Source organism: Phyllosticta citribraziliensis, assembly GCF_038025025.1.
Source record: "Phyllosticta citribraziliensis strain CPC 17464 chromosome Unknown J3D65scaffold_13, whole genome shotgun sequence".
NCBI lineage: Eukaryota > Fungi > Ascomycota > Dothideomycetes > Botryosphaeriales > Phyllostictaceae > Phyllosticta > Phyllosticta citribraziliensis.
The window spans coordinates 996,620-1,018,934 of record NW_027117350.1 but is presented as its reverse complement, the minus strand read 5'-3'; the positions used below and the strand labels follow the sequence as shown (position 1 = coordinate 1,018,934).

Below are 22,315 nucleotides of genomic sequence, written 5' to 3'. Positions count from 1 at the left end.
TGATGTTGATATGGTTGTGGTGGCCATGGTGATGGTGTTGAGTTTGCTTTTGGTCTTTCCACGACAAGGTAGGTAGTGAGGTAGAGTTTGGATGAAGTGGTCTCTTCAAGGAGGATGTCTGATGATTGAATCAAAGGCTTTGTGTGCTGATGGGCTATAAACACTCATAGCAAGAGGCAGCGCTGGCTGGTATATATCTATGGCAAGATACATGCCGGGAGTCCGAGAGTGTATTACGGGCCCTGCCTTATCACGTTAGCATGTGAAGAGAATTGTGCAACAGGGAAAAAAGCGCAGCACAATCGGAGCCGAAACCCCTATTCTCAGCCCTGCTCGAGGGTGATGTGAGTGTTTTCTTGTCGCGCAGGAGCATTTGGCTGGGCAGGGCGACGAAGATTTGTCGGAAGCGGCGGTGATAGGGTCGGGGCGGCGGGGACATATCTCGGCGCTGCCCTTTTTCTGCGCCCGGTCTTCCGATGCCGCCCTGTCCGTCACGCCAGCGGCTCTGCTGGTCGAATGACTGTCGCGAGACGCCGCCGTCCCTTTGTGCCACCCAACTCTGTTCTCGACCGCCGTCGTCATCGCTGCTTCGACCTGCTCCGTTGCCTGTGCCGCCCCGCCTCAACTGCTTCACCTCCGCGACAAGTCTTTTGGATGCTTTCGGTACCACACTGCCGTCTTCTTGGCTACGGCCCGCCGGTGTCTCCTGAACTGCGTGCCGAGTCTTGAACATCTCCCGCCGAACGACTCAGTCTCGGTCCCGCCGAAACCTCTCGTCGTCGACGGAGCAGATTCCATCGGAGCCCACGGACGGGCGCAGCCATTCTTATATACCCGCCGTTACGGGCACGGGCTCTCGAGTCTCGTCACCACCAACGGACGTGGCATGTTGTGATCACAAATCGTCAAGGCGAACGGGCCGCACCCGCCCGCGCAGCCGTTGGATCGCTTGGATGAGGCGGATATCGCAGGAAACTGTCTGTCCGCAGCATCCGTTCTCCTGGGCCTGACGTATCTTGCCTCTTATCATCTTGCCCTGATTAGTTGCTCGCAGAAGCCCATGAAAAGCGATTACGATTACGGAACCAGTTGTACCACCGTCCATTGCCAAGAGATGAGCATGTGAATGTTTACTTTGCTCCGTAGGTTGCTGCCAGTCTTTCCAGCAAATGGTCCTTGGCCGTCAAGACTTGCCCCCTTTCACTCGCGCCATCTTCGCCCCCCTTGGCCCTTTTCTTGATGATGGGACTGGGAATCGGCACCAGCTTGGCATCATCGACGGGGTGGCAGAAGAATGCCATGCTATATCGGTCTTTTCCCTCGTCTAGTTCTGGCGGAAAGACTACCCTGTGTACGGTACTCGTGAGGAGGCCGTCAGTCCAATAGTTCAACAGGTCTCCAATGTTTACCAAGATAGGCGGAGCATTTGAGTTGGCCGGATTGACTGGAACTGGGGTCCAAGTTCCTGTTCGAGGAAGGATTTCCAGGCCGGGCTGGCCGTTGGGTTGCTGGAACAAAAGTGTAATGCTTCCATAATCCGAATGCGCACCGGCTCGTATATCTGTCGTCTCTATAGGGGGCAGAGCCGGGTACTGAAGAGTTAGACAACTGATAAGAGACACTTGTAGAAAACTTACGTAGAGAAGCCGCAGGATGCTCCCCGAGGGTCCCTTGCTGCGGTCGTGACGCTCGGCAAACCAATCATCGCCGCCCTCGTCTTGGGGAATCTCGAGCGCCGCTCCGAGCAATCGCAGAATTTGGTTGCACAACGTGTGGCACTGGTCGAAGAAGCGGCCGAGCTGCGCTTCTTCGGGGCGCAGCGGTGCGGGGAGTGGCTGGGAAGCTTTGCCATTGACGTATTCACCGATATTGAAGGCTCTGTGGACGTTGAGAATTGCACGAGGGGGCAGAAAGGTAGACCAACTCTTTAAAGTCGCCTCGCTGGTAAAGTCAGATGAGTTCACAAGAACGCAGCTCAAATGCAAGAAACAATGATGAATTGACAGCTAAGTTGATGTGCCGAGGAGGTACCTTTTGAGTCTTTGGATCTAACGTCTCTCGCTGCATGCCCACCCAGCCTTGGTTCTTGCTGGTCTGATAAGGACACTCGGCCTTGACCGAGTCTGGGGATTTGAAAAAGGTTTTCGACTGCGAGTGTTAGAGTCGAATTGCAGCAAGGTAGGCTGTCCTATACCAAGTCAAACATGCTTCGGACGTCTTCTGGGGGAATCTGCACAGCATTGTCGGTGTTGCTGATGTAGACAAACCCGTGGGCGCAAGCCGCGTCAAGCAGTTGCTTGGCCACAATTTGGCTGGGCGACGAGATGTCGATGATGGGAATGTTGATAGCCATGGAGAGATGAGAGGGCAAGAAATGGAGGCTGAATGTGAGAGATGGTAGTGGTGGTGGTGAGAGTGGTGGTGTTTGTAGGGCTGAGGAGCGCTAGCCTCCAAGTGGAATGGAGCGAGGGCCGTCCGCGAAGCTGTGGCGCGTCAGGGCAGTCGAGCTCCCGTTCAACACCAACACTCCTCCCAGTCCCGCTCCTCCTCCCCGCAGCCTCTCCCGCCCTCACCCCCTCCCGCGGCTCCGCCTAGCTGCCCTGTTCCTTGCGGTGTCGGCGTCTGGCGTTTTCCTCCAATCCCTCTCGCTGTCTGTTTTCCATCCTTAACAAAGCTCCACCCGACATGATTTCCATGAACGACGACTGGACCGCCAACCTGGCCGAGCACTCCAAAATCGACGAGCTCGCAGGCTACACCATTGCCATTGACGCCGCCGACTACCTCAACCGCCTCCTCAATGACCCACACTTCAAGGAATCGTTGCTGCCCGCCCTCGGCGGGTTGCCCTTCTCCATGAAGCGCTGCGTCAACGAGGACCTTGCGCGCTGGAAGAGCGCCAACATTCAACCCTTTTTCGTCTTTAGCGGCCTGACTGTCGGCAAAAAGGACGACAAGCTCTTCTTCGCTTCCGACGAAGTTTCGCTCAAGACCGAGAATGCGTGGGAGCTCTACAATCAGGGCGAGGCAGAACGCGCCGTCGCAACCTTTGGTGAAGCTCGTGAGTGGCTCCAATCGCCCACGTCTGTCGAGGCCGCTGTTGTCCCTAACCGTCCTTGCTCAGCCTTGACAAAAACCGACGACTACCTGCGCCACTTTCAGGTCCTGCTTCACGAAGCCGGCGTCCCCTTCCTTGTTGCGCCCTACACGGCCTGGGGCCAGGTGAGGCTGCCGAGTCGCTCGACAAACGATGCCGCTAACCCACAGTCCAGCTCGCATATCTCGAAAAGACGGCAAAGCACGTGTTCCAGGCCATCTCCGGACCCTCTGAGATTCTACTGTTCGACGTGGATCAAGTAATTATAAACTGGGACTGGGACAACAAGGAGTTTACATGGCTGAGGAGGAGGAGTTGCATCATGGACCTCGGGAACCTTCCTGCGGATCAGTTTGTCGACGCGTGCATCCTTTCTGGAACAAGCTTTCTCTCGCCCCTGCCGATGCTCGAGACACGCCGGAACAAGACCAAGATCAAGGCCGCGGTCGAGCTGATGATGTCCCTGGGCCGCACCGGCATGTCCGTCTGCCAGCACTATCAGGATGACCCAAAGCTGCGGCAGCTAAACTACGTGGACAAGTTTATGCGCGTCAAGATGGCTGTTCAACACCACATTGTGATCACACTCGACGGCAAGGTCCACATGTTTGACAATGACAATGCTCCCGGAGATGTTCACGAGTTCATGAGCCAACGTTTGCCAGACGAGGTATACTTTTACCTTTCGCGAGGAGCCATTGGCCCTAGGGTGCTCAGCATGCGCACCTCGGCGGAAATTGTCGAGTTCGCGCCCCTGGACGGGGGAGAATCACAAGAGTACCGCGAGTTGGTGCGCGACAACCTGGTGCCTTTGAGGGCGACTACGATTTCTCTACTTTCATCGTCGCTCCACCGCTTCTACCAACACAAGGATGTCTCGCTCAAGACTTGGTTCGACCGCACCAACCCAAAGACCATTTCTCTGAGAGAAGCCGCCGACTTTCGACCCATCATCAGCAATTGGAACGTCAAGGCTTCGCTCATACAAGAAAAAGTCAACCAGCTAGAAGGTGCCGACACTCTTGGGTTTGCTGTGGAGGCGCTCAAGGACGCTGCGTTTGCTGAAAAGACGGTGACGAAAAAGGACACGAGCAAGCTGCTCACGGCCAATGACGAGATACTTTACAACTCAATCTGGCGCTTCTTACAACTCCGCGAATTCGTCGACTCGAGCCACAAGCTCACAGGCTGGGGAGAAGCTCTTTCTGCCGCTATAACTGCGCTCAAGGGCCGTGCTGAGCTTGAGGAAGCCGTCTTCCTAGCCATTGAGCTGGCCCGTCTCAACCTCCTCAATGCCAACCTGATGTTCCCCTCGTACGGCGGACAACCACTTCGCGGCTCCGAGACTGACAAGCGCAACACGCTCCTGGTGTCTCGCGTGGCATGTCTAGGCAAGCTCCGCCATCGCGCCATTGGCTTTACGGGCCCGCTCTCTCGCAACCTCCTGGGCTACCACAGCATCATCTCGGCCGTCAGCAGCAGCCTGCGCGACCTGGCCGAGGTCAGCCTGACGACGCTACTGCTCAACGGCGACGCGGAGCGCGACCGGTCCGACTACACGGACCTGGGCATCAAGCTGCCGTTCCTGCTCCCCAACGACTGCGCACTGGGCATCGCCGTCAAGTCGTACCTCGACGAGCTGCACGTGCAGCCCGAGCCGACCAACCCGGAGGCCCGCGTCAACACCAAGCTGCGCGCCGCGCGCGACTGGTTCCCGGAGAGCGTCGACCTCGCTGGCGATCTGGATACGGCGTGGAAGCTGTGGGAGGCCGTGTATGCGGGCGTCAAGGTCGCCGCGGACAAGGGCCTCGTCAAGGAGAGCGGCGCTGTGTGGGACGACGTCAATCGCTGGGTGGTTGCCAGGCGCTGAGTGAGGTACGCTGTCAGTGCAACGCGGATGGGATCATGAGCAGCTGAGCCGATTGCGTGGATGGCATGGCATAGCGTGAGGGGTGCTTGCTACCGTACGAGCCACTCGGTTGATGGTTGACCAAATGGATGCCTTGCATTATAGCGCCAATTGGAGGGTTCAATGGTTCAGTGCCGAACGAAGCGACTTATGACGACGGGCGGGGGATTGACGGATGGATGGATAGATACCAATAGGCTTTTTTTTCTCTCTCACTTATGTTGATGCAAGAGGTACGGAGATGGAGATGGAGATGGAGATGGAGAAGCAGGAGCCGGAGCAGGGGAAAGGACATTTCGCTAAAGACAAGAGAAAATTAAAAAGATCAATGGAAAAGGGGCAAAAGTTGTGTCTAGATATGGAGATCACACTCACATTCGTCTGAAATTTAACCGCCGCAGAAACGCTACTTGGCTTTGCGGAAACTACTGGATGGGCTCCTAAACGTCCGCCGGAAACATTTCTCGCAGATAAGTAGGTACCAACTTCCTTCCTCCTCACATCTTAGGTAGTGAAGCGGGTGGTGGGCCAGCTTTCGATGCGTGCGGTTCAGCCCATCCCGACCACCAGGACCCTTCAGGCAGTGCCGACAGACTGCCGCAAAGATCTGGGATGCGTCGTCGACGGCTCTAGGGGACGGCATGGGGATTCCAGATACACAGCGAGGGAGGCCCTTCACGACCAACCAAGTCAACGACGTGCGGGAGGGACATTTATTTATTTGCCCGCCGTCTACGATTTGCTTCGCTCGTCTGCCTGATGAGTAAGTAGTACACTATACTACATGCACGATTCCGCTACCTATGTATCTTATGCTGCTAGACCAACAAGCTTGAGGCGGGCGGCGGGGGCTCTGGAAATCCGAGTACTCATTCTGCTCTGAGCAAGGATCCCAATCCAATCTCAACTGCTGCAATGATGATGTTGTTGTGCGTGCGTTGCTGCCCCACCCAAGTCCTTCCTGGACCGGATTCAGGAGGGCAGGGCACCGCAAAAAAGGCAGGCATGGGTTGAACGCCTCGCCTCAACGTGCGGGAAAGCCACAATCTGCGTCCACAAAGTTGAGGACTACTTTGTTCGAATCACCGGCCAATTCGGCAGCTGCTCCTGCTATGTATGTAGTTTGTTGATGTAGGATAGCTGTGGTGGCAGCAGGGGTACATGCATGTATGTGTGTATCGAGCTATGTACAAGACCATCAGATGGTGATGATACAAACCGCCCTGTCTCTCTCGCTCTCTATTTCTCTCCCCGTCGCCGTGCAAATGCATTTACTACATACATAGGCACGGTACATACAGTATATCTACACCACCACCACCCCTCCCTCACTTCTCCGCCTCCAACTCTCCCTTCTCCTTCTCCTCCCCCTTCTTACCCTTCCCCCAATGCAGCCGCTGCCACTCATACAGCACGACCGCCGCCGCCGTCTGCACATTCAAGCTCCTCGTAACGCCAACCTGGCAAATCTCCACACAGCCATCACACTCGGCCAGCACCTCCGCCGGTATGCCCTCGCGCTCACTGCCCATGACCAAGACACATTTCTCTTTAAGCACGCGCCGCGTCGCCGCGCCGTCGCGGCCCAACACGACGCTGCGGTCCGTCTGCTCGACGCCGACAACCGCGTAGCCGGCCGCCTTTTGGGCGCGCAGGAAGCCCGGCAAGGCGGCGGGCGGCGTCGCGGCGATGGGGACGTGCGACTGCGAGGACACGGCGACGGAGGTGAAGTCTTTTTGGGAGAGCGTGGCGAGGGTGCGGAGGTGCAGGGCGGCGCAGCCGAAGATTTCGGCCAGGCGCGAGAGGCCGCCGAGGTTGTAGGGGTTGTCGATGAGCGAGCCGATGAGGATGACGGGCGTGGGGCGCGCTGCTGCTGCTGCCGCTGTGTTGGAATTGGTGTCAGTGGTGGTGGGGGAGGTTGATGTTGAAAGCGATGGAGGTGCTAGCAGCGCGTTTTGCCAAGCTTGGCCTTTGGTTTGGAGGAAGTTTGTCGAGGGGGCCGCCGCGGCCGGTGCTGGTGGTAGGCGGGATGCGACGTCCAGCGTGAGGTTTACAGCAGTGGATGCAGATGCGTCGCTTGAGGGAGCCGAGACGCCCATGGCCAGCTTCTGGTCTCCCATGGTCAGGCTCGGGGCCAAGTGCTTGCCATCAGGGCCCTTGGTGTCCTCGTGAAAGACGGCGCGAAAGTCGTCCATGGAGACGGTCCGCGGTTCCGCGGGTTCCAAATCGAAATACTTGCCCTGGAACAACGTAAACAAGTTGCAGTCGCCAACCGGGTCAAACCACTCGAGCGTGCGGTCCGGCGGCGGCGTCGAGTACTTGTCCAAGGAACGAATGTGCCGGTTCAGTGCCGCAAACACCGGGTTCTCGATAAGCATTGTCCAGCCCTTAGCAGCCGCGTGGTCCCACAGCGGGAGGAACGACCATTGCGACTCGTGTCGAATCACAATCTTGTGACTTGTTGCATACGGTACCAGAATCGTCATGAGCTTCAGCGCAAATTCTTCACCAGAGTCCCCAAGGCGCGCGACAATGATGGCCAGCTTCATGACAGAAGCCAAGAATTTGGGGTTCGTGTGGTCCTCCGTGTCCAAGATGTCGAGTATCTTGTTGCGCAGGTTGCGTCGGGTGGCGTAGATGGTTGAAATTATCCACTCGAGCAGGAACCTATACCGTGGCAGCGGCTCAATGGCGAGAATCTTGAAAAAGGTCTCGAGCTTTTCTGACAAATCCTCGTCAGATAGGTCAGAGAACGCACGGCCTTGGAGAAGGATTAGAGTCTGCAGTTGCGTCGACTCTTTCCACTTGCTGACCATGGGAATGGGCATCTTTTGATGGATCCACGGTTGCATCAATCGTTCCACAATGCGCATCGCCATCGGACGGTCAGAATCGCGAAGACGGTTGAGCATGTCAAACACGTAGGCATATGCGCGCGCTTCGGTGGGACCATAGTAATACTCGTAGGTGCAGTGAGGAACCAGGGCGGAAAGCTTGCCGGCGACAGCTGCTTCGAGGAGCAACTCCATTCTAGGTGACGGGGGCTTGCTGGCGAAGCGGACGACAAAATCCTCGACTGGGAGCCAACTGCATGCTTCAGGCACCTTGAAGTATGCTCTTCTCACGGCCCTGGCCAAGGGTGTGAGCACAAAGATGCGGCTCTCAGAAAAGGCGAAAAAGTCGGACAGTGCTCCAGAGAGCAGCGCTTGGGTTTCTTCCGAGGCAACCTGGAGAATTTTCGGATGGTAAAACAGCTCTGGTAGCTGCATGAGGGCAGTCCGGGGGTATTCTTGTCGCTCCATTTCGTCCCAAATATCTTCGAGCGCCAGGTGGAGATCCTGCGGGCCAATTTCTGTCCCGCTCACGATGACTTTGCGGATGTAGTTGCAAGCATCAATCAGACCATTGTCATGCAAGCACTTGTGCTTTGTGTCTTGCAAAATCTGCAAAAATGTTTTCAATGACGTCTGAGAGCCGGCAGGAACTTCAAAGGCACCAATGCTTTTCACGGCCGTGCTGGGAGCATCCGTACCAGCCCCCTGGTTACTCAAAGGCGAAGTGATCAAGTCTGAGTTCCTCCTCTTTTGCAAGTCATCCCATCTGCCTTTCAAAATCTTGTAGCCAGGAATGGTGGCAAGGATTGCGGGAGCATCCCTGGCGGATTCGTTAATCATGACAGACCCGGCAGCAGTAGCAAAGTCGCGAACGACTTCTGGGAGACCAGTCTGCATGGCAACTTGCACAAGGAGGGGAATGTGTTGGGTGTGGAGGCGGGTGCGCTGGGTCATGCCGTCCAGAATGCCTTGCAGGCAGTAGGAGTGGGCGTGTTGGAACAGTCTCTTTCCCCTTTCATGGAGAAAAGTCAAGATTCCTCGCGCATACTTTTGGCAGCAGGCCTCGTCCTTGCAGCTCAGCAATAAACGGCGTATGTAGGCACTGAGAAGCTCGCCGTGCCGGCATCGTACATCTTCCCGGTCACGATACATGCTGCCTGTAAAGAGCCAACCTTGAGTAGCCCACGGCAATAGCGACAGGACCAAAAAGTCCTCCACTACGGGAGTAGCATAGGTAGGCATTGGAACCAATTGATCCAAGATCTGGTTGCCAATCATTTTGCGAATGCCGTCCTGCACCGAGGTGCTCAATGATGCGCTCAAGAGCGTGATGATCCAAGTATGATGAACCTGAGATCCCCACGCCAGAGCACGGAGGTCCGGCAGGCAAGCTTCTACTTGGTTGAGATACCGCCCAAGGATTATGGTCTCGAACAGGGTGCAGTATCGCGTATAATCAGTCTCAAAGGTCGGGTTTTTGGCGCCCGCGACGTACTGATGCACATCTTGCTGTAGGCCTTGAGCAAATCCAACAGACGCGCGAAGAATGAACAGACAGTACTTGCGCTGTTCGGAGAATCCCTCTACAAGGCCTCTCTGCAAAAAGGCCCAGTACTCGTCTTGCCCCAGGATCTCGGCCGAAGGGCCAAGTTCTCCGCCAAGGGAGAACCACCTGAACCAGACATGGAAGGCTGAGAGGAAAAAGCGAGAATCTGGGGAGGAAAGGAGGTCCTTGATGCGAGTCCAGATGACTGGACCTAGGGCGCCTTCCATGGGACCGAATACGTCGAGATTGTCGTCAGAGATATCAAGCGAGTTTTGAGCTGTCCGGATAGAGTAAAAGGCAGCAGATAGGACATGTCGACTGGCATCTGAAATCTCCTGGGATGACGCCCCCAAGAAAACGAGCAGCGCTTGCAAGAGATTGACTGACAGATCGCAAGGATTTTCAGATGAATAGTAGTGTCTGAAAAAGTCGAGATATTTGACCAGACGTCGGTCATCCAAAGGTGCGTCGTCTGGCAAGTGGTTGGATGCAATGGACGAGGGTGGCACGGCCAGTTGGTCGCGATGGTAAAAGACTAGAGCGGATCGGGCAAGGTCACGGCCAATGGAGGAGGCAAGCTGGTTGGCCAATAGTGGGTCCCGAGCACACATGTCAATGGTCTGCTGGTGGGAGTCGGACAGGCAGATGGTCTCGAGGAGCAGTTGCAAAAAAAGGGACCTGGCGCGGGTCGCGTCGCCATGCTGTCGGCAGGAGTTTCAGCCACAGTGAAACCAAAAAAAGGGTCTTGCTGCTCACGTCAGGCGAGATGGCTCACCTCGGGGCATTGCTGCAGCAACTCGGCAGCCAGACGGGCGGTAGCAAAGTCCAGGTGACCGTGCAGCGCGCGGCCGTAAAGGTCCGCAACCAGGTCGGCCAGGGCTTCGAGGCGCTCGTGGGGCGGCAGGCGAAGGAGCAAGAGATGAGCGGCGCCTCGCTCCAACGGCGCAGGTGGTGAGGCGGCCATGGGCGGCGTGAAACAGACAGCGGGCGGTGGGCGAGACGGAATGCTGAGGAAACGGGAGTGGTGTTTCCTGGGGAATCCCTTGGTCGCTGTCAGGGAGCTGTCAGGTCACTGTCAATGCACACGGTCAACAAAGGAAGACGGGAAGGTTGAACAGGATAAGACAACACGCACCGGCCGACAACAACAGAACCTCGACGCCAACGGCGAATTCTCTGGCTCTCCCTCTCACGGCCGCACCGCACCGCAAATTTCTGCTCCACTGGCGGTGCACTTGACGCTCTTTGCTCCGCGCGCCCGAACCGGCGCATCATCGCATCCCCCGGGCGATCGTTCCTGCCCCCGCCGCCTTGCCCGATCGGGCAATGAGTAAACCAAACACCTGCGCCCGCCTCCCACATGTACCCGCTTCTTCAACTCCGCTCGCGCCGGCTCCGAAAGCACTGCTGTGATCTTCTGGAAGTCACCATGGACCCCAGAGCCTACCGTGGCCTTGCCTCTTCTACTGCTTCGTCCCCGTCGCTGCGCGCAAACACCCCACAACCACAACACTCTACCACCACCATGTCCGACAGCGGAAACGTCAAGGTCGTCGTCCGCGTCCGAGGCTTCGTCAAGCGAGGTACCTTTGCTCTCCCGTCTTCTCTCGTCCACGCTGACACCCCCAGAACTCGAACGCGGCGCAGAATGTCTCGTTCGCATGGACCCCCAGACCCAGGAGACCATCCTGCTGCCGCCGGGCGAGAATGACGCCGCCAACTCCCGCACGAGCACGCGCAAGATAACAGAGGACAAAAAGTTCATCTTCGACAAGTCGTTCTGGTCTCACGAAAATGTCGACCCGCACTTTGCCAAGCAAGAGGACGTCTACAACTCGTTTGGCGGCGAGTTTCTGAACCACAACTTTGAGGGATACCACACGTGCATCTTTGCCTATGGCCAGACGGGATCTGGCAAGAGTTATACCATGATGGGCACCCCGGAGCAGCCTGGCCTGATTCCGCGCACCTGCCACGAACTTTTCGACCGCATCCAAAACGACCCGACCCCCAACACCACCTACTCCGTCCACGTATCCTACTTTGAAGTCTACAACGAGCACGTCCGCGACCTGCTGGCCCAGCGCACGAATCCCGCCAGCTATCTCAAGATCCGCGAGTCGCAAACAGATGGCGTCTATGTACAAGGTCTCTCCGAGGCACCTGTCAAGAGCTACGTCGATGTTGCGCGTCTCATGCGGACTGGTGATTTGAACCGAACCACCGCCTCGACAAAGATGAATGACACGTCTTCCCGATCTCACGCCGTATTTACCATTCACCTCAAACAAATGCAGCATTCTTTGTTGACAGACGAGACGATCGAGCGCACCGCGCGCATGCGCCTCGTCGACTTGGCTGGTTCCGAGCGCGTCAAGACGACCGAAGCCACTGGCCAGCGGCTCATCGAAGGAGGCAAGATCAACAAATCCTTAACCACTCTGGGGCGTGTTATAGCCGCCCTGGCCCACAACGGCAGCACTGGTCCCACTTCTGACACGCGGCGGCGCAGCAGCGCAGGAAAGAAAAAGGAATTGGTCCCGTACCGTGACAGCGTGCTCACCTGGATTCTCAAAGACAGCCTAGGAGGCAACAGCAAGACGGCCATGGTCGCCTGCATCGCCCCCGCCGACTACGACGAAACGCTGTCGACGCTGCGGTACGCTGATCAAGCGAAGCGCATCCGCACGCGCGCCACCATCAACCAGGATTCGCTGTCGTCAGCCCAGCGCGATGCCCAAATCGCCGCCATGGCAGAGCAAATCCGCCAGCTCCAAGTCTCGGTCAACGCGTCTGCACTTAGGCGGCAGCAGGCCGAAGCCGCCGAGCTGGAAGACTACCAGCGCCGCGTCGAGGTCATGCAGCGGCTCATGGAAGAGACGCGACAAGTATCCGAAGCCAAAATCAAGGCACTCACGGCCGAGGTCGAGGAGTTGCGCCCCGTCAACGAGGCGCTGCGCGCAGAGTCGGAGGCGCTGCGCCGCCACCTCACGCTGGCGCTCGGCGAGCTCAAGAACCCAATCGTGCTGCCGCCGCACATGGAGAGCAGCAGCGGCGGCGACGCAGACGACGAGTACGAAAACGACTCGGGCGTCGAGGCCGACGACGCGGCCTTTTACGCCGCCAGCGATGAGGGCGCCAACGCCAACCCTGACAACGTGGACTACGAGTACGACGACGCCGTCGACGAGGCGCACGAGGCCCTGGCTGCGGAGCTCCAGGCCAAGGCTGAGGACTTTCTGAAGGATATCGGCGTCTTTAGGCGTAAGGTCCAAGATGACCACGACCGCTTTTCGGCCGCGTGGGAAAGCTGCAGTCCGTCGAGGGGCCGCAGCCGCGTCGATGATGGGAGGGATGTCTGAGCTGTGGGTTTTCGTTGTTGTTGTTGTTGTCGTTGTTTGGTGCGCTTAGGCTGGAGCTGAGCCACTTCTCCCCTCCTCGTCTTTTTGGATGACGTTTTTCACCGTTGGTGTTGCATATGGGATGGAGATTCTTGGATTTGAGATGAGCTGAGCTGGGCTGGGTTGAGATGAGATGGGCTGGCCTGTATGGCTTGCTTGTACGGCGGCATCCGGGCGATGTGGCTGTAATCTCGCTCTCGCTCTCATCACTCTTGCTCTTGTCGATATCGTCTCGTTGCTGTTGTCGTTGTTGTGGATATTGGCGGCAGAGAGGCGGACAGAGATTAAAAGATTGCTGGAGCAGACAGTCGGTTGGTTGGTTGGTGGTGGAAGCGATGTTCCTTCTTACTCTCCTTTTTCTCCTTTTCTTACTTTTTCTTTACTCTTAATCATGGACGGACGGGCAGATGGAGAGGTAGATAGACGGACAGATGAGATGGCGGGGCAGATTGAGGTTGGCTGGATCGGCTTGGATGAGGTTGGATCACATTCCACAGGCATAGCGAGCATAGCATGGCATGCATAGCGAGCGTCTCTTGCTTGAAGCAATTGCAGTGCGCGAGTGAGTAAATAAGTAAGTAGGTAGGTAGGTAGTAACGACGTCATGATCTCCATCTATATCTATACCTCGAGCCTTGAATCCTTGATCGTCACTTCGTCTGCGCCGCCTTTCTCCATCTCTCTGTTTGTGGAAGTGTCAAGTGTTGTAAATGTCTGTCTTTATGGTTTTAATGCTGCGGTCAGGATAGGATATCTGGTGACTGCGCTCAGGGAGGGTAGGAAAGGAAGGGTGGGAAGTGGTAGAAGAAGAAGAAGTGGGTAGCCAAAGAGCGTTTTGTTTTGTTGATCCAATAGAGTTACAGATACCGGTAGCGGATAGGTGAGAAAGGGGGTATGTAGCGAAGTAACTAATGTTGAGCGCTTAAAGTGGTCGTAAAATGCATGTCCGAGACCCCTCTTTCTCTCTTCCTCCCCTCTCTCTTCTCCAACCTACTCCCTCCATCACCACTACAACTACCACCCCGTCTCCCTCCCCCTGGCAGCAGCAGCAGCAGCAGCAGCAGCCCTCCTCCTACCAACCCTGCTCCCCACGCCCCCCGCGCCCTCACCCACAAACCCCGCATCCGTCAACCTCCCTCCACCACCAGCACGCGACGCATCCGGCGCGTTCCGTTGCTTCGCCACGCGGTCAAGGTCGTCGTCGACGCGGCCACCCAGCCGGCGGATGAGCGCGGCGCGCTCCGCGTCGTCGGCCTCGGCCGCGCCCCACAGCAGCGTCTGCGACGCGCCGGGGACGTCGGTCCACTGGCGCGTCCGCGTCGCCGCGGCAGCAGCCACCGCCTGGGAATCTTCTGCTTCAGCGTCGAGCTGCTCGTCGACGACGTCGTTGGCCGTTACGGCCGCTGCGGTGGCCTCGGCATCTGCGGATACGGAGAGCAATGTCGACACGGCCGACGGTGCCACGGACCCGGCGTGATGGGGAGCTGTGTCGGCGGCGGTGGTGCCGCCGTCGCTGCGGAAGCTGGGGGCGCGGCCGAGTTGGCGGCGCCAGCGCTGCTGCCGGCTACGGGACGATCCGGCGGCTGTTGCGGCCGCAGCAGTCGGGTCACCGGCAGAGCTGGCGTTGGAGCCGGCCGACGAGGGTCGTTGTTTCTTTTGGGCGAGTAGTGCAGCAATGGTCGTCTGGAGCGTCTCTTGCGTCGACGGTTTGTTCGCAGGGGGATCTCCAGGGGGTTGTTCGCGGGGCTCTGTGGCGGTGATTGTGGCGGACGAGGTCGTGGCTGGTGGTGTTGAAGGGCGTGACTTGGATCCAGGGTCCAGCGCGTCTTCTTGGTCGTGTGATGGCCTTATGCATGGCAGCACCGCAGAATCTGCATGTGGCGGTTTTCGTGCCGCGTTGGCGCGCGAGGGCGACAATTCCTGCAAAGGCCGTGGCGAACAGGAGCCATCGACATTCGGCGGAGGAGCATGATCGTCATCCGCTACGGGTGGACAAGGGTTCTCCGCGGCTTCGTCCTCGCTTGATGATTGGCTAAAAGGCCTCACCCTGGGGCGTTGCCGGGATTGTTTCCGATTACCCGTCGTTCTGAGGGTTTGCTTTGGCAACTCATAGCTCGGGCTCCTCGGAACAGACGTCAAGGCAAGTTTGCCGGTACTCTTGCCCCGCTTGAAGAATCTATTTACTCATCAGCAAACTTTGACTTGGAAAACAATTGTGACGACAGGCGGGCGAGTGCGTGGTACGAACATGCAAACAAAGCATTGCCTCGGCGGCAATCAGACGCGAATATCAATCGGCTTACCGTTCTCTTCTCGTACGGTCCGTGGCATTTTCTGAACTACGCTGGGGCAGGGACTGCTGGGAATTCTCCCGCGACTGCTCCCGCGGCACTTCAAGGACATAGTCATCAAACGGCTGGACCTTACCAATCTTTATGCAAGCCCACATCCAGGAGGGCGACACAATGGGTATCGAGTGGGCGGAGCAAAACGCCATTTTTGGATTGTTGGCAGGAGCTGTGGGGCATATCATTACGCTAACCTTTTCAGAGACGTACTCTTCGTATGTGGCGCCTGTTGCATTCAGCTTGGTGTACTGAGCGGGCATGGAGAGCAACTCACCCATTAGCTTGATCAGCTTGGCGAAATGCAGGCGGTCATAATCGGCATAAGACGTGAATGTGATGAACAAGTTTTCAAAGCCTATCGGATCAGCTAGATTCAGCTCTGACGCGGTTCCGACTCACCAGAAACAGGGATGTGGGGCAACGGACGGCAGATGAACTCGTGGTCAGGATCTACGAGCTGTTTTCTGTGGAGACATTTTTCTACCCACCATTCGTTGACCCTCGTGAGACGCTGAGCAGGAGCGGGAACATCTATTCGATCCTCGGCCATCTCGGATGGGGTGATGAGAAATCCGGACTCGAAATCGTGTTCTAGATTGTTCATGATGACAGCACCGTGACGGTACAGATGCTCTGCGAGAAGCTCCGTCTTGACCTTGTCGAATCCGTGGATGCAAGTGGTGGCGCCATCGAAGCATCCCAAGGGCTTGGGCGGGGCAGGCTTGGAGATGGTCGTCTCCTCGAGTGCTGGAATGACCTGGCTTTCGATGCCATCCGACTGGGGGTGTTCGTGCCAAGAATCATCGCCCAGGTCTTGCTTGGCGATGAAGCTACCACCCCTGAGCTCATCCCAGATGGCCGAGCTCTGGGTACTAAGTTTGGAGCTTGCAGTGCGCCTAAGCTTTCTTCGACCCTCGCCGTCGTCGCCATTGTCCGGTCGCAGTCTCTTGCCAACGGGTACCGTCTCGGGAAGCGTCCTCTTCCAAGCTCCTCGGCCACGTTCTTCCTTTGGTATGCGCACGCTGTAGAGGGCTTCGTCGAGCACCATGCCCCGCTCTTCCGAGTCGGCGATCCATTCCAAGGCGACAATCTTGATGTTCCAGCGCAGGGCGTGCTCATACTTGCTGCCTTTCGGGGCCAGTGCGACAAGGTGGGTTACGGCTCTGGTCAAGTCGCCATCGTAGATGCCGCCGTTGTTGGTGACTCTCTTTTGAATGTCGGTTCTCGACTCCACTTGAAAACGTCAGAGGCCGATCCACGCGAGGGGAGGGGAAGCGCACAGTCTTCGAAACCGGTCACGCAAATGCGCAAACCCAAGAATGTGGGGGCGCGGTGTTGAGCCTCGAGCTTCTCGACGTCGACGTCGCCGCCCTCGAGCCAATGTTCGCGCACATGGGCCAGCCATTCTGGCGTCACGACCTTGACGTCCGGCCTCTCTTTTGCGACGTACTTGTATTTTGGAGTGTCGACATGGCCAATGACGAGGTGGGTCACGTCAGAAGTCAGGTCGTACTTGTGGGCGGCGCCCATTTCGACGGCCCATTTTGCAAGCTCGTCCTGGAGATGGGGGTTAGGTTGTCGAGACGCGTGTAGGGAGGAGAAATAACGGACCCGTCGCTCGGTGGTGATGGAGGTGCAGCATAGAATGACGCCAGCGAGAGGATGCTGAGCTTTGGCTGGGGGCGTGTCAGCAGCGGTGAGAAGGAGAGGCAGGGGTGGGAGGGGGCGTACAGTGATCAGCATTCTCCAGCATGGTGGAGGGCGGAGGTGGAGGAGGGAAAGCGAACGATGTCGCGGTTGACGTTCTAGGCGTTCAGTTCTTGTTCGAGTCGCGCGGAGACGGCACCTGGCAGCACGCGTCGCGATCACGTGCGGCTGAGTAAGTGTGGAGGGCCAAGCTTTTCATCCCCACAATCTGGCTTTGGATCGGCGCCGACAAACGTCACGGCAAACAAAATCCTGCCAGCGACGGCGGAGAGCGGGCCGATTGGGCGCGAGGTGAGGTCAGGACGGCACTGGAATCTTTTCTTTTCTGGCCGATCGCGGCAGGCCAGGCCAGCATCAGAAGTGGCGGCGCAGACAACAATCGGGCTGCAGAGCGAGGCGTGGAGATGGATGCCATGCGTGCCGGAGACGCTCGGCGCGCCGCTGCGCTGAGGTGTGAGAGCAGATGCCGGCAGTGCCAGCACTCATGACGTCCGTTCCGTTGGCCTCCCGAACGAGCCGGCCGGGGCCTTCTCTCGCTGCACTGCACTGCAAAAAGCACTCTGGCGCTGGATTAACCTCACTTAAGCGGCTCCTCGCGGGCGGCTGTGCGGGCACTGGAGCTTGTGTAATAAAGCCCGTCCTCTGCGCCGCTGCGTCGTTGCGTTGCCGTGCCCTGCAGGCGCCTCGCTCGCCCACCGCCTTGACCTCGACGACACGATCGCCCGCTCGACTGCCCAATTCCCAGACCAAACCTCCACCACCCACCACCCCCATGCTACTGCCCGCGCATCCTTCCCTGCTCAGCGACCTTCGATATCGTCTCTGCTAGAATACGGCCTCCCGGTCTCGTCTCGTCCTCTTTTGCCAGCACAAGCAGGGTCCCGTCACGCCAGCGCATGACCCAACTGCCCCCCCAAGCCCTTGACCTTTGCGCCGTTGTTTCCACCCCGTCTGCCCTCCCCGGCACCTGTCATCTGTGAGTTGCACCCTCCACTACTGTCTCACCACTCTTCGTCCCGCTCTTCTCGCATATGTGCTTCCACTACCCCAAGCACCCTCCCCCATTCCACGCCCTCTGCCCTCGTCGTATGCCTTCTGTTTGCGTCGACTACCCTTAGCCTCTCTGCTTCTTCTCCTCCCTCTTCCATGTCTCCGTACCTCTGCAGTCCTTGACGCTCACCGTCGACATCATGACAGAATACCTCCGAGTTCATACCGAACGAGGTCGCCTCTCGTACCTCCCGGATCACTCCACCCCCGCGGACTTCCTCGTCACTCGAGGTCCAATATTTTGCCCTCGCTCGCGCCGTCCTCAGCGCATCCACATTGCCTGCGTTCCTCCAGAATACGGCATCGCTTCTCCCAAGCCACGAAAAGGTCGCGCCGAGGTCATTCACAAGCTGGCTGGCCCACGGGACAACGCAAAACGCTTCTTGAAGCAATTCATTGCTCCCCGATCCACCTCGGACAGATCCTCCCCACCTCGGAGGTCAAGCATTAGCGAAGCCCCAACTCCCCTCGACGGCCCAAGGCCGCGTCCACGCCCACGAGACTCGATGCGAAGCTCTCAGCGCCACTCGGTGGCCGGTCCAGTGAGCGCCATCATGCCCAGGCCCGCCCTGATCGAGTCTGTGCGAACTTCGTCTGGACGCTCAGTCGACAGCAGAAAGAGCGTCGTTTCCACCACCACGCAGAGAATACCAGACGAAAAGCCATTGGCCACGGGCAATGGCATCAACGTTGGCATTTCCTTGGCCGAGCCCGTCTTATTCCTCCAGGGCTTTGAGCAGGCAGAACATGCCGAGAGGAGTACTGCAATGCTGCGCGGAAGTCTCCACCTCAAAGTCACAAAAAGCGCCAAGATCAAAGCCGTCACCCTCAAGTTCAAGGGCAAGGCTCTGACAAAGTGGCCTGAAGGTAGCTTGCCCTCCCGTTTTCGAGATCTCAGCTAACGACAGCAGGTATTCCACCCAAAAAGACGGATTTTGAAGAGGTCGACAACATCATGAGCCACACTTGGCCCTTTTTCAATGCTCAATTCCCAACCGCAGAGCAAGGCCCTTGCGCAGACCATGTCGAGCTGGCTGATCGGTCTACGGACAGACTTTCTGCACCAAGCATTGGAAGCAAGTTTTCGCTCGATTTTGAGCGGTCTCCCTCGCAGTCGACAGCTAGCTTGAGCTCCAAAGAGGCAAAAAAGCTGTCTCTCCAGGTCAACCAGTCGAGGAGCTTTGGAAAAGGCGAATCCTCCACTAACGGACCCTCGATCGCACAAAAAGGATACAGGACCTTCCACCCCGGCGACTACATATACAACTTTGAGCTTCCTCTCGACAGCCACTTGCCCGAAACCATAGACGTGGAACTGGGATCGGTAAAGTACGAGCTGGAAGCTGTTGTGGAACGAGCAGGCGCGTTTAGGGCCAATCTCATCGGCACCAAGGAAGTCGTCCTGATCCGTGCGCCATCTGAGGCATCGCTGGAGCAGGTCGAGCCGATTGCCATCAGCCGCAACTGGGAAGATCAGCTTCACTACGACATCGTCATATCTGGAAAATCTTTCCCGCTCGGATCGCAGGTGCCAATCGCCTTCAAGCTCACACCGCTTGCAAAGGTGCAGTGTCATCGGATCAAGGTCTTTATCACGGAAAACATCGAATACTACTGCAACAACAAGCGCGTCCATAGGATAGAGCCGACGAAAAAGGTGCAGCTGTTTGAAAAACGATCCGATGGCCCGACCAACAGCACTTTCCCCGGCAGCACCATGCGCATCATCTCCGGCGGGGGAGTGCCGTACGACCAACGAGCTGCCGCCGCGCAAGGCGACGTTGACCGCATCACGCTGCAAGACAGCAACAATCTGCTCGGAAACCTCGAGGGTGAGGCAAACATTGGCCCGACGGAGATGGAGTTCAACGTGCAACTGCCCAGTTGTCACAACATGCGAGACAAGCAAGACAAGACACAGCGGTTGCACTTTGACACGACGTATCAGAATATTCAAGTGCACCATTGGATAAAGGTAATGTCTGAAACTCTAGTTTGCGGCTCTGGTCTAACAGTAAACACATAGATCGTCATGCGCTTGTCGCGACCCGACCAAAACGACCCCTCGAAACGACGGCATTTTGAAATCTCCATTGATTCCCCGTTCCACATCCTCTCGTGCCGCGCAACTCAGGCAAACACCGCCCTGCCTGCCTACTCGTCGCCTGAAAGCGGCGAGGCCCTCTCCGCGATGCCGGAATGCGGGTGTCCTGGCGCCCCCATCCGTCGCAGCTCCCCAGCCTCCTTCGTGCCGACCATCAATGCACTCAACAGCGCACGCACCACCAACGGCAGTGCTGAAAACGTGCCCTCGCCGCAACTCGCCCGTCCGCAGCAGGCGCATCTGGGCGGGCCCATTGGAGAGCAGCAGATGCAGCGCCCGATGCACCTGCTGCGACAGCCGTCGTTCAACCCGCCCGCGTTCGAAGAAGAAGAGCCGCCGCCGCCCCTGCAGACGCCCCCGCCGCAATACGAGAGCATCGCAAGTCCGACGAGCGGCCTGGCAGACTACTTTTCGAGGCTATCCGACGCGTACGATGACGACAGCGACGCAGACGACCGCACAGCGCGCACTCCTGGTCGTGTTGATGTGCCGCTTACGCCGGGTAGCCGCATCAACCGGAGCATGGACGAGCGCCGCACGTGGCTGCCGCTTGACCATCCCGCGCGGTAGCGTGCATGAAAAATGCAAAACACCATGCAAGCCCGCGGGCACTGAGAATGACACTTTCTTCTAAATTCCTACGGCAATAGCCGCTTCCGTTGGCACGAGGATACGCACGCGACGACCTGATACGAAGAAAACAAAGCCGCCGTGGCATATTCTTGTCGCTGCGGACGTGTGTGCGACGTGCAGCGCCTCGGCGGCGCATTATTGTCACGCTCGAAAAGAATTTGAATAATTGCGAGAACGCCCATCACCCAGGCCTGGCCTGGCTGGGCCTGGGCCCCGGATGTTGACCAGGGAGACGGCTGGCTGGCTGCACAAACCGGACCCGGCGGCCAGCCAGCTGGTCTTTCTTTGTACGACATTTGACGCCTCATTTTCCTCCGCCACATACATACCTTACATTCCGACACACATACTCATTATCATCATCATACATACGGCAAGACTACATTGCAGCCTTTCGCCTTGCCTCTTGTTTGTTGGCGTCTTGTCCTGTCTCGAGACACACATCCACGGACACATTTTGGGATTTTTGGGCTCAGAGCTTGCTTGCTTGCATGCGCGCTCGCCTGCTTTGCTTTGCACGTGTGTTGTAGCATATTCAGCGGGGGCCGGTGCATATTTTGAGGGCTTTGAGATTTTTCTTCTTGGGATTCATTCAACCGACCGATACCTTGGCAAAAGAGAGGTGTTGTTCTTACTGCGGCTGCTGCTGCTGCCACTGCTGCTGCTGTCTAGGTCGTTGGTGGCGTCTTGAGGCTACACTTTTCTTGGATGCTTTTTGGACGATGTAGATGACGGGACGGAGTGGATTTACCCTTCTTTTCGGCCTCCTTGTGGTGTCATACATACACACCTTTCTACCTTTATCTTCTTCTCTTCTTCGTCTCGGCGATGGTGGTGGAGGAAGCGGCTGGTGTGGTTTCGTTGGCTACTGGTAGTTTTTTTTTACCTACACACATTTTGCCAACATCATGGTCGTCATCAAATCAAGACACCGTCTTAAGTCAAACCAAAACCATCATCAGCAGCAAGTAGTCTAGCTCACGAAATGGGAGCAATGACTCGATGCCATCATCATAAACTCCGAGAACGCGCCTATCTCGTCCCCCCTCCCCCTCTGTCCGTCCGCCTGTTCGTCGCTTCGCTTCGCTTGAGCGAGTCAGTCTGTTCGTTATGCGTCGGTGATCAACAAACAAGATTTCCTTCTCTCTTCTTTCTCTTCTTAATTCGCTGCTCGCTGCTCGTTGTGCCCGCCCCCTGGTGCGGTACCTTCGTCATTCATCACTGGCTGGCTGTGAGGTGTGTGTGTGTGTGGCGTGATGTCATCGGGTAGATTTTTCTGTGCAGGGGTTAGGTTAGGAACCAGGCAGGTAGGCAGGTAAGTACGTCGGGTGGTTTTTTTTTTTTTTTTTTTGCTGTCTTTGTTTTTTCCGGCGACCTGGCTGGCGACGTCACGATGCGTCCTACATACATAGTCCTTTCCACCTTAGTCGCCAGTATGTACGTATTTCCGTCGTCGGTGGTGTCGGTCTAGGATGCCAAGCTCATCTACCGTACCTCACGCATCCTCTCCTGCTCTACTATACTCTGCTCCTTTCCACCGCTAGCACCTGAACCTGTGTACCTTTTCATCGGCTTTGCTTCTCGGCAGTACCGTTGTTTTGCTTTTCGTTCCCTGTTTTCACTTCCGCGTTTTGTTTGCACTGCCTTGATGCCTTTGTCGCTTTTGCTTTTTGTTGTTGGAGCCGC

The 22,315-nt window shown here is 57.2% G+C and overlaps 6 protein-coding genes across 6 annotated transcripts; 3 read left to right on the top strand and 3 right to left on the bottom strand.

Moving 5' to 3' along the window:
* Positions 1-856: 856 nt before the first annotated feature.
* On the bottom strand, positions 857-2,418 carry J3D65DRAFT_141898 (uncharacterized protein). The gene is made up of 5 exons (XM_066794004.1): positions 2,195-2,418; positions 2,032-2,148; positions 1,925-1,941; positions 1,638-1,878; positions 857-1,592 (listed from the first exon to the last, which is right to left on the bottom strand). The coding sequence occupies exons 1-5, from the start codon at positions 2,351-2,353 to the stop codon at positions 1,131-1,133; spliced, it is 996 nt and encodes a 331-aa protein (XP_066650983.1). The 5' UTR covers positions 2,354-2,418; the 3' UTR covers positions 857-1,130.
* Positions 2,419-6,334: 3,916 nt separating this feature from the next.
* Positions 6,335-10,350, bottom strand: J3D65DRAFT_671826 (uncharacterized protein; the record flags this gene model as incomplete). The annotated part of the gene is made up of 2 exons (XM_066803424.1): positions 6,335-10,087; positions 10,162-10,350. The coding sequence occupies 2 exons, from the start codon at positions 10,348-10,350 to the stop codon at positions 6,335-6,337; spliced, it is 3,942 nt and encodes a 1,313-aa protein (XP_066650982.1).
* Positions 10,351-10,746: 396 nt separating this feature from the next.
* On the top strand, positions 10,747-12,748 carry J3D65DRAFT_560832 (kinesin family protein-like protein; the record flags this gene model as incomplete). The annotated part of the gene is made up of 2 exons (XM_066797488.1): positions 10,747-10,969; positions 11,016-12,748. The coding sequence occupies 2 exons, from the start codon at positions 10,747-10,749 to the stop codon at positions 12,746-12,748; spliced, it is 1,956 nt and encodes a 651-aa protein (XP_066650981.1).
* Positions 12,749-13,557: 809 nt separating this feature from the next.
* On the bottom strand, positions 13,558-17,042 carry J3D65DRAFT_141533 (BRCT domain-containing protein). The gene is made up of 7 exons (XM_066794002.1): positions 16,867-17,042; positions 16,747-16,811; positions 16,416-16,692; positions 15,535-16,368; positions 15,410-15,490; positions 15,091-15,361; positions 13,558-14,963 (listed from the first exon to the last, which is right to left on the bottom strand). The coding sequence occupies exons 1-7, from the start codon at positions 16,886-16,888 to the stop codon at positions 13,802-13,804; spliced, it is 2,712 nt and encodes a 903-aa protein (XP_066650980.1). The 5' UTR covers positions 16,889-17,042; the 3' UTR covers positions 13,558-13,801.
* Positions 17,043-18,032: 990 nt separating this feature from the next.
* J3D65DRAFT_648290 (uncharacterized protein) lies at positions 18,033-20,566 on the top strand (the record flags this gene model as incomplete). Its single annotated transcript, XM_066802380.1, has 4 exons — positions 18,033-18,759; positions 18,804-18,933; positions 18,970-19,867; positions 19,919-20,566. 4 exons carry the CDS (start codon positions 18,033-18,035, stop codon positions 20,564-20,566), a joined length of 2,403 nt encoding a protein of 800 aa, XP_066650979.1.
* A 140-nt stretch (positions 20,567-20,706) lies between these two features.
* Positions 20,707-21,467, top strand: J3D65DRAFT_141701 (uncharacterized protein). The gene has a single exon (XM_066794003.1). The coding sequence runs from the start codon at positions 20,847-20,849 to the stop codon at positions 21,318-21,320; it is 474 nt and encodes a 157-aa protein (XP_066650978.1). The 5' UTR covers positions 20,707-20,846; the 3' UTR covers positions 21,321-21,467.
* Positions 21,468-22,315: the final 848 nt, after the last annotated feature.

What these genes read in the sequence shown, in the direction of transcription:
- J3D65DRAFT_141898 (XM_066794004.1), bottom strand. Translation starts at nt 2,353, where the DNA reads ATGGCTATCAACATTCCCATCATCGACATCTCGTCGCCCAGCCAAATT. An exon ending in TCCGAAGCATGTTTGACTTG is followed by an intron (nt 2,149 to 2,194) that starts GTATAGGACAGC and finishes TAACACTCGCAG; the next exon opens with TCGAAAACCTTTTTCAAATC. An exon ending in GCATCCTGCGGCTTCTCTAC is followed by an intron (nt 1,593 to 1,637) that starts GTAAGTTTTCTA and finishes CTAACTCTTCAG; the next exon opens with TACCCGGCTCTGCCCCCTAT.
- J3D65DRAFT_141533 (XM_066794002.1), bottom strand. Translation starts at nt 16,888, where the DNA reads ATGCTGGAGAATGCTGATCACT. An exon ending in GCTGGAGAATGCTGATCACT is followed by an intron (nt 16,812 to 16,866) that starts GTACGCCCCCTC and finishes ACACGCCCCCAG; the next exon opens with CCAAAGCTCAGCATCCTCTC. An exon ending in GCCCCACATCCCTGTTTCTG is followed by an intron (nt 15,491 to 15,534) that starts GTGAGTCGGAAC and finishes CTGATCCGATAG; the next exon opens with GCTTTGAAAACTTGTTCATC.
- J3D65DRAFT_141701 (XM_066794003.1), top strand. Translation starts at nt 20,847, where the DNA reads ATGTTGACCAGGGAGACGGCTGGCTGGCTGCACAAACCGGACCCGGCG.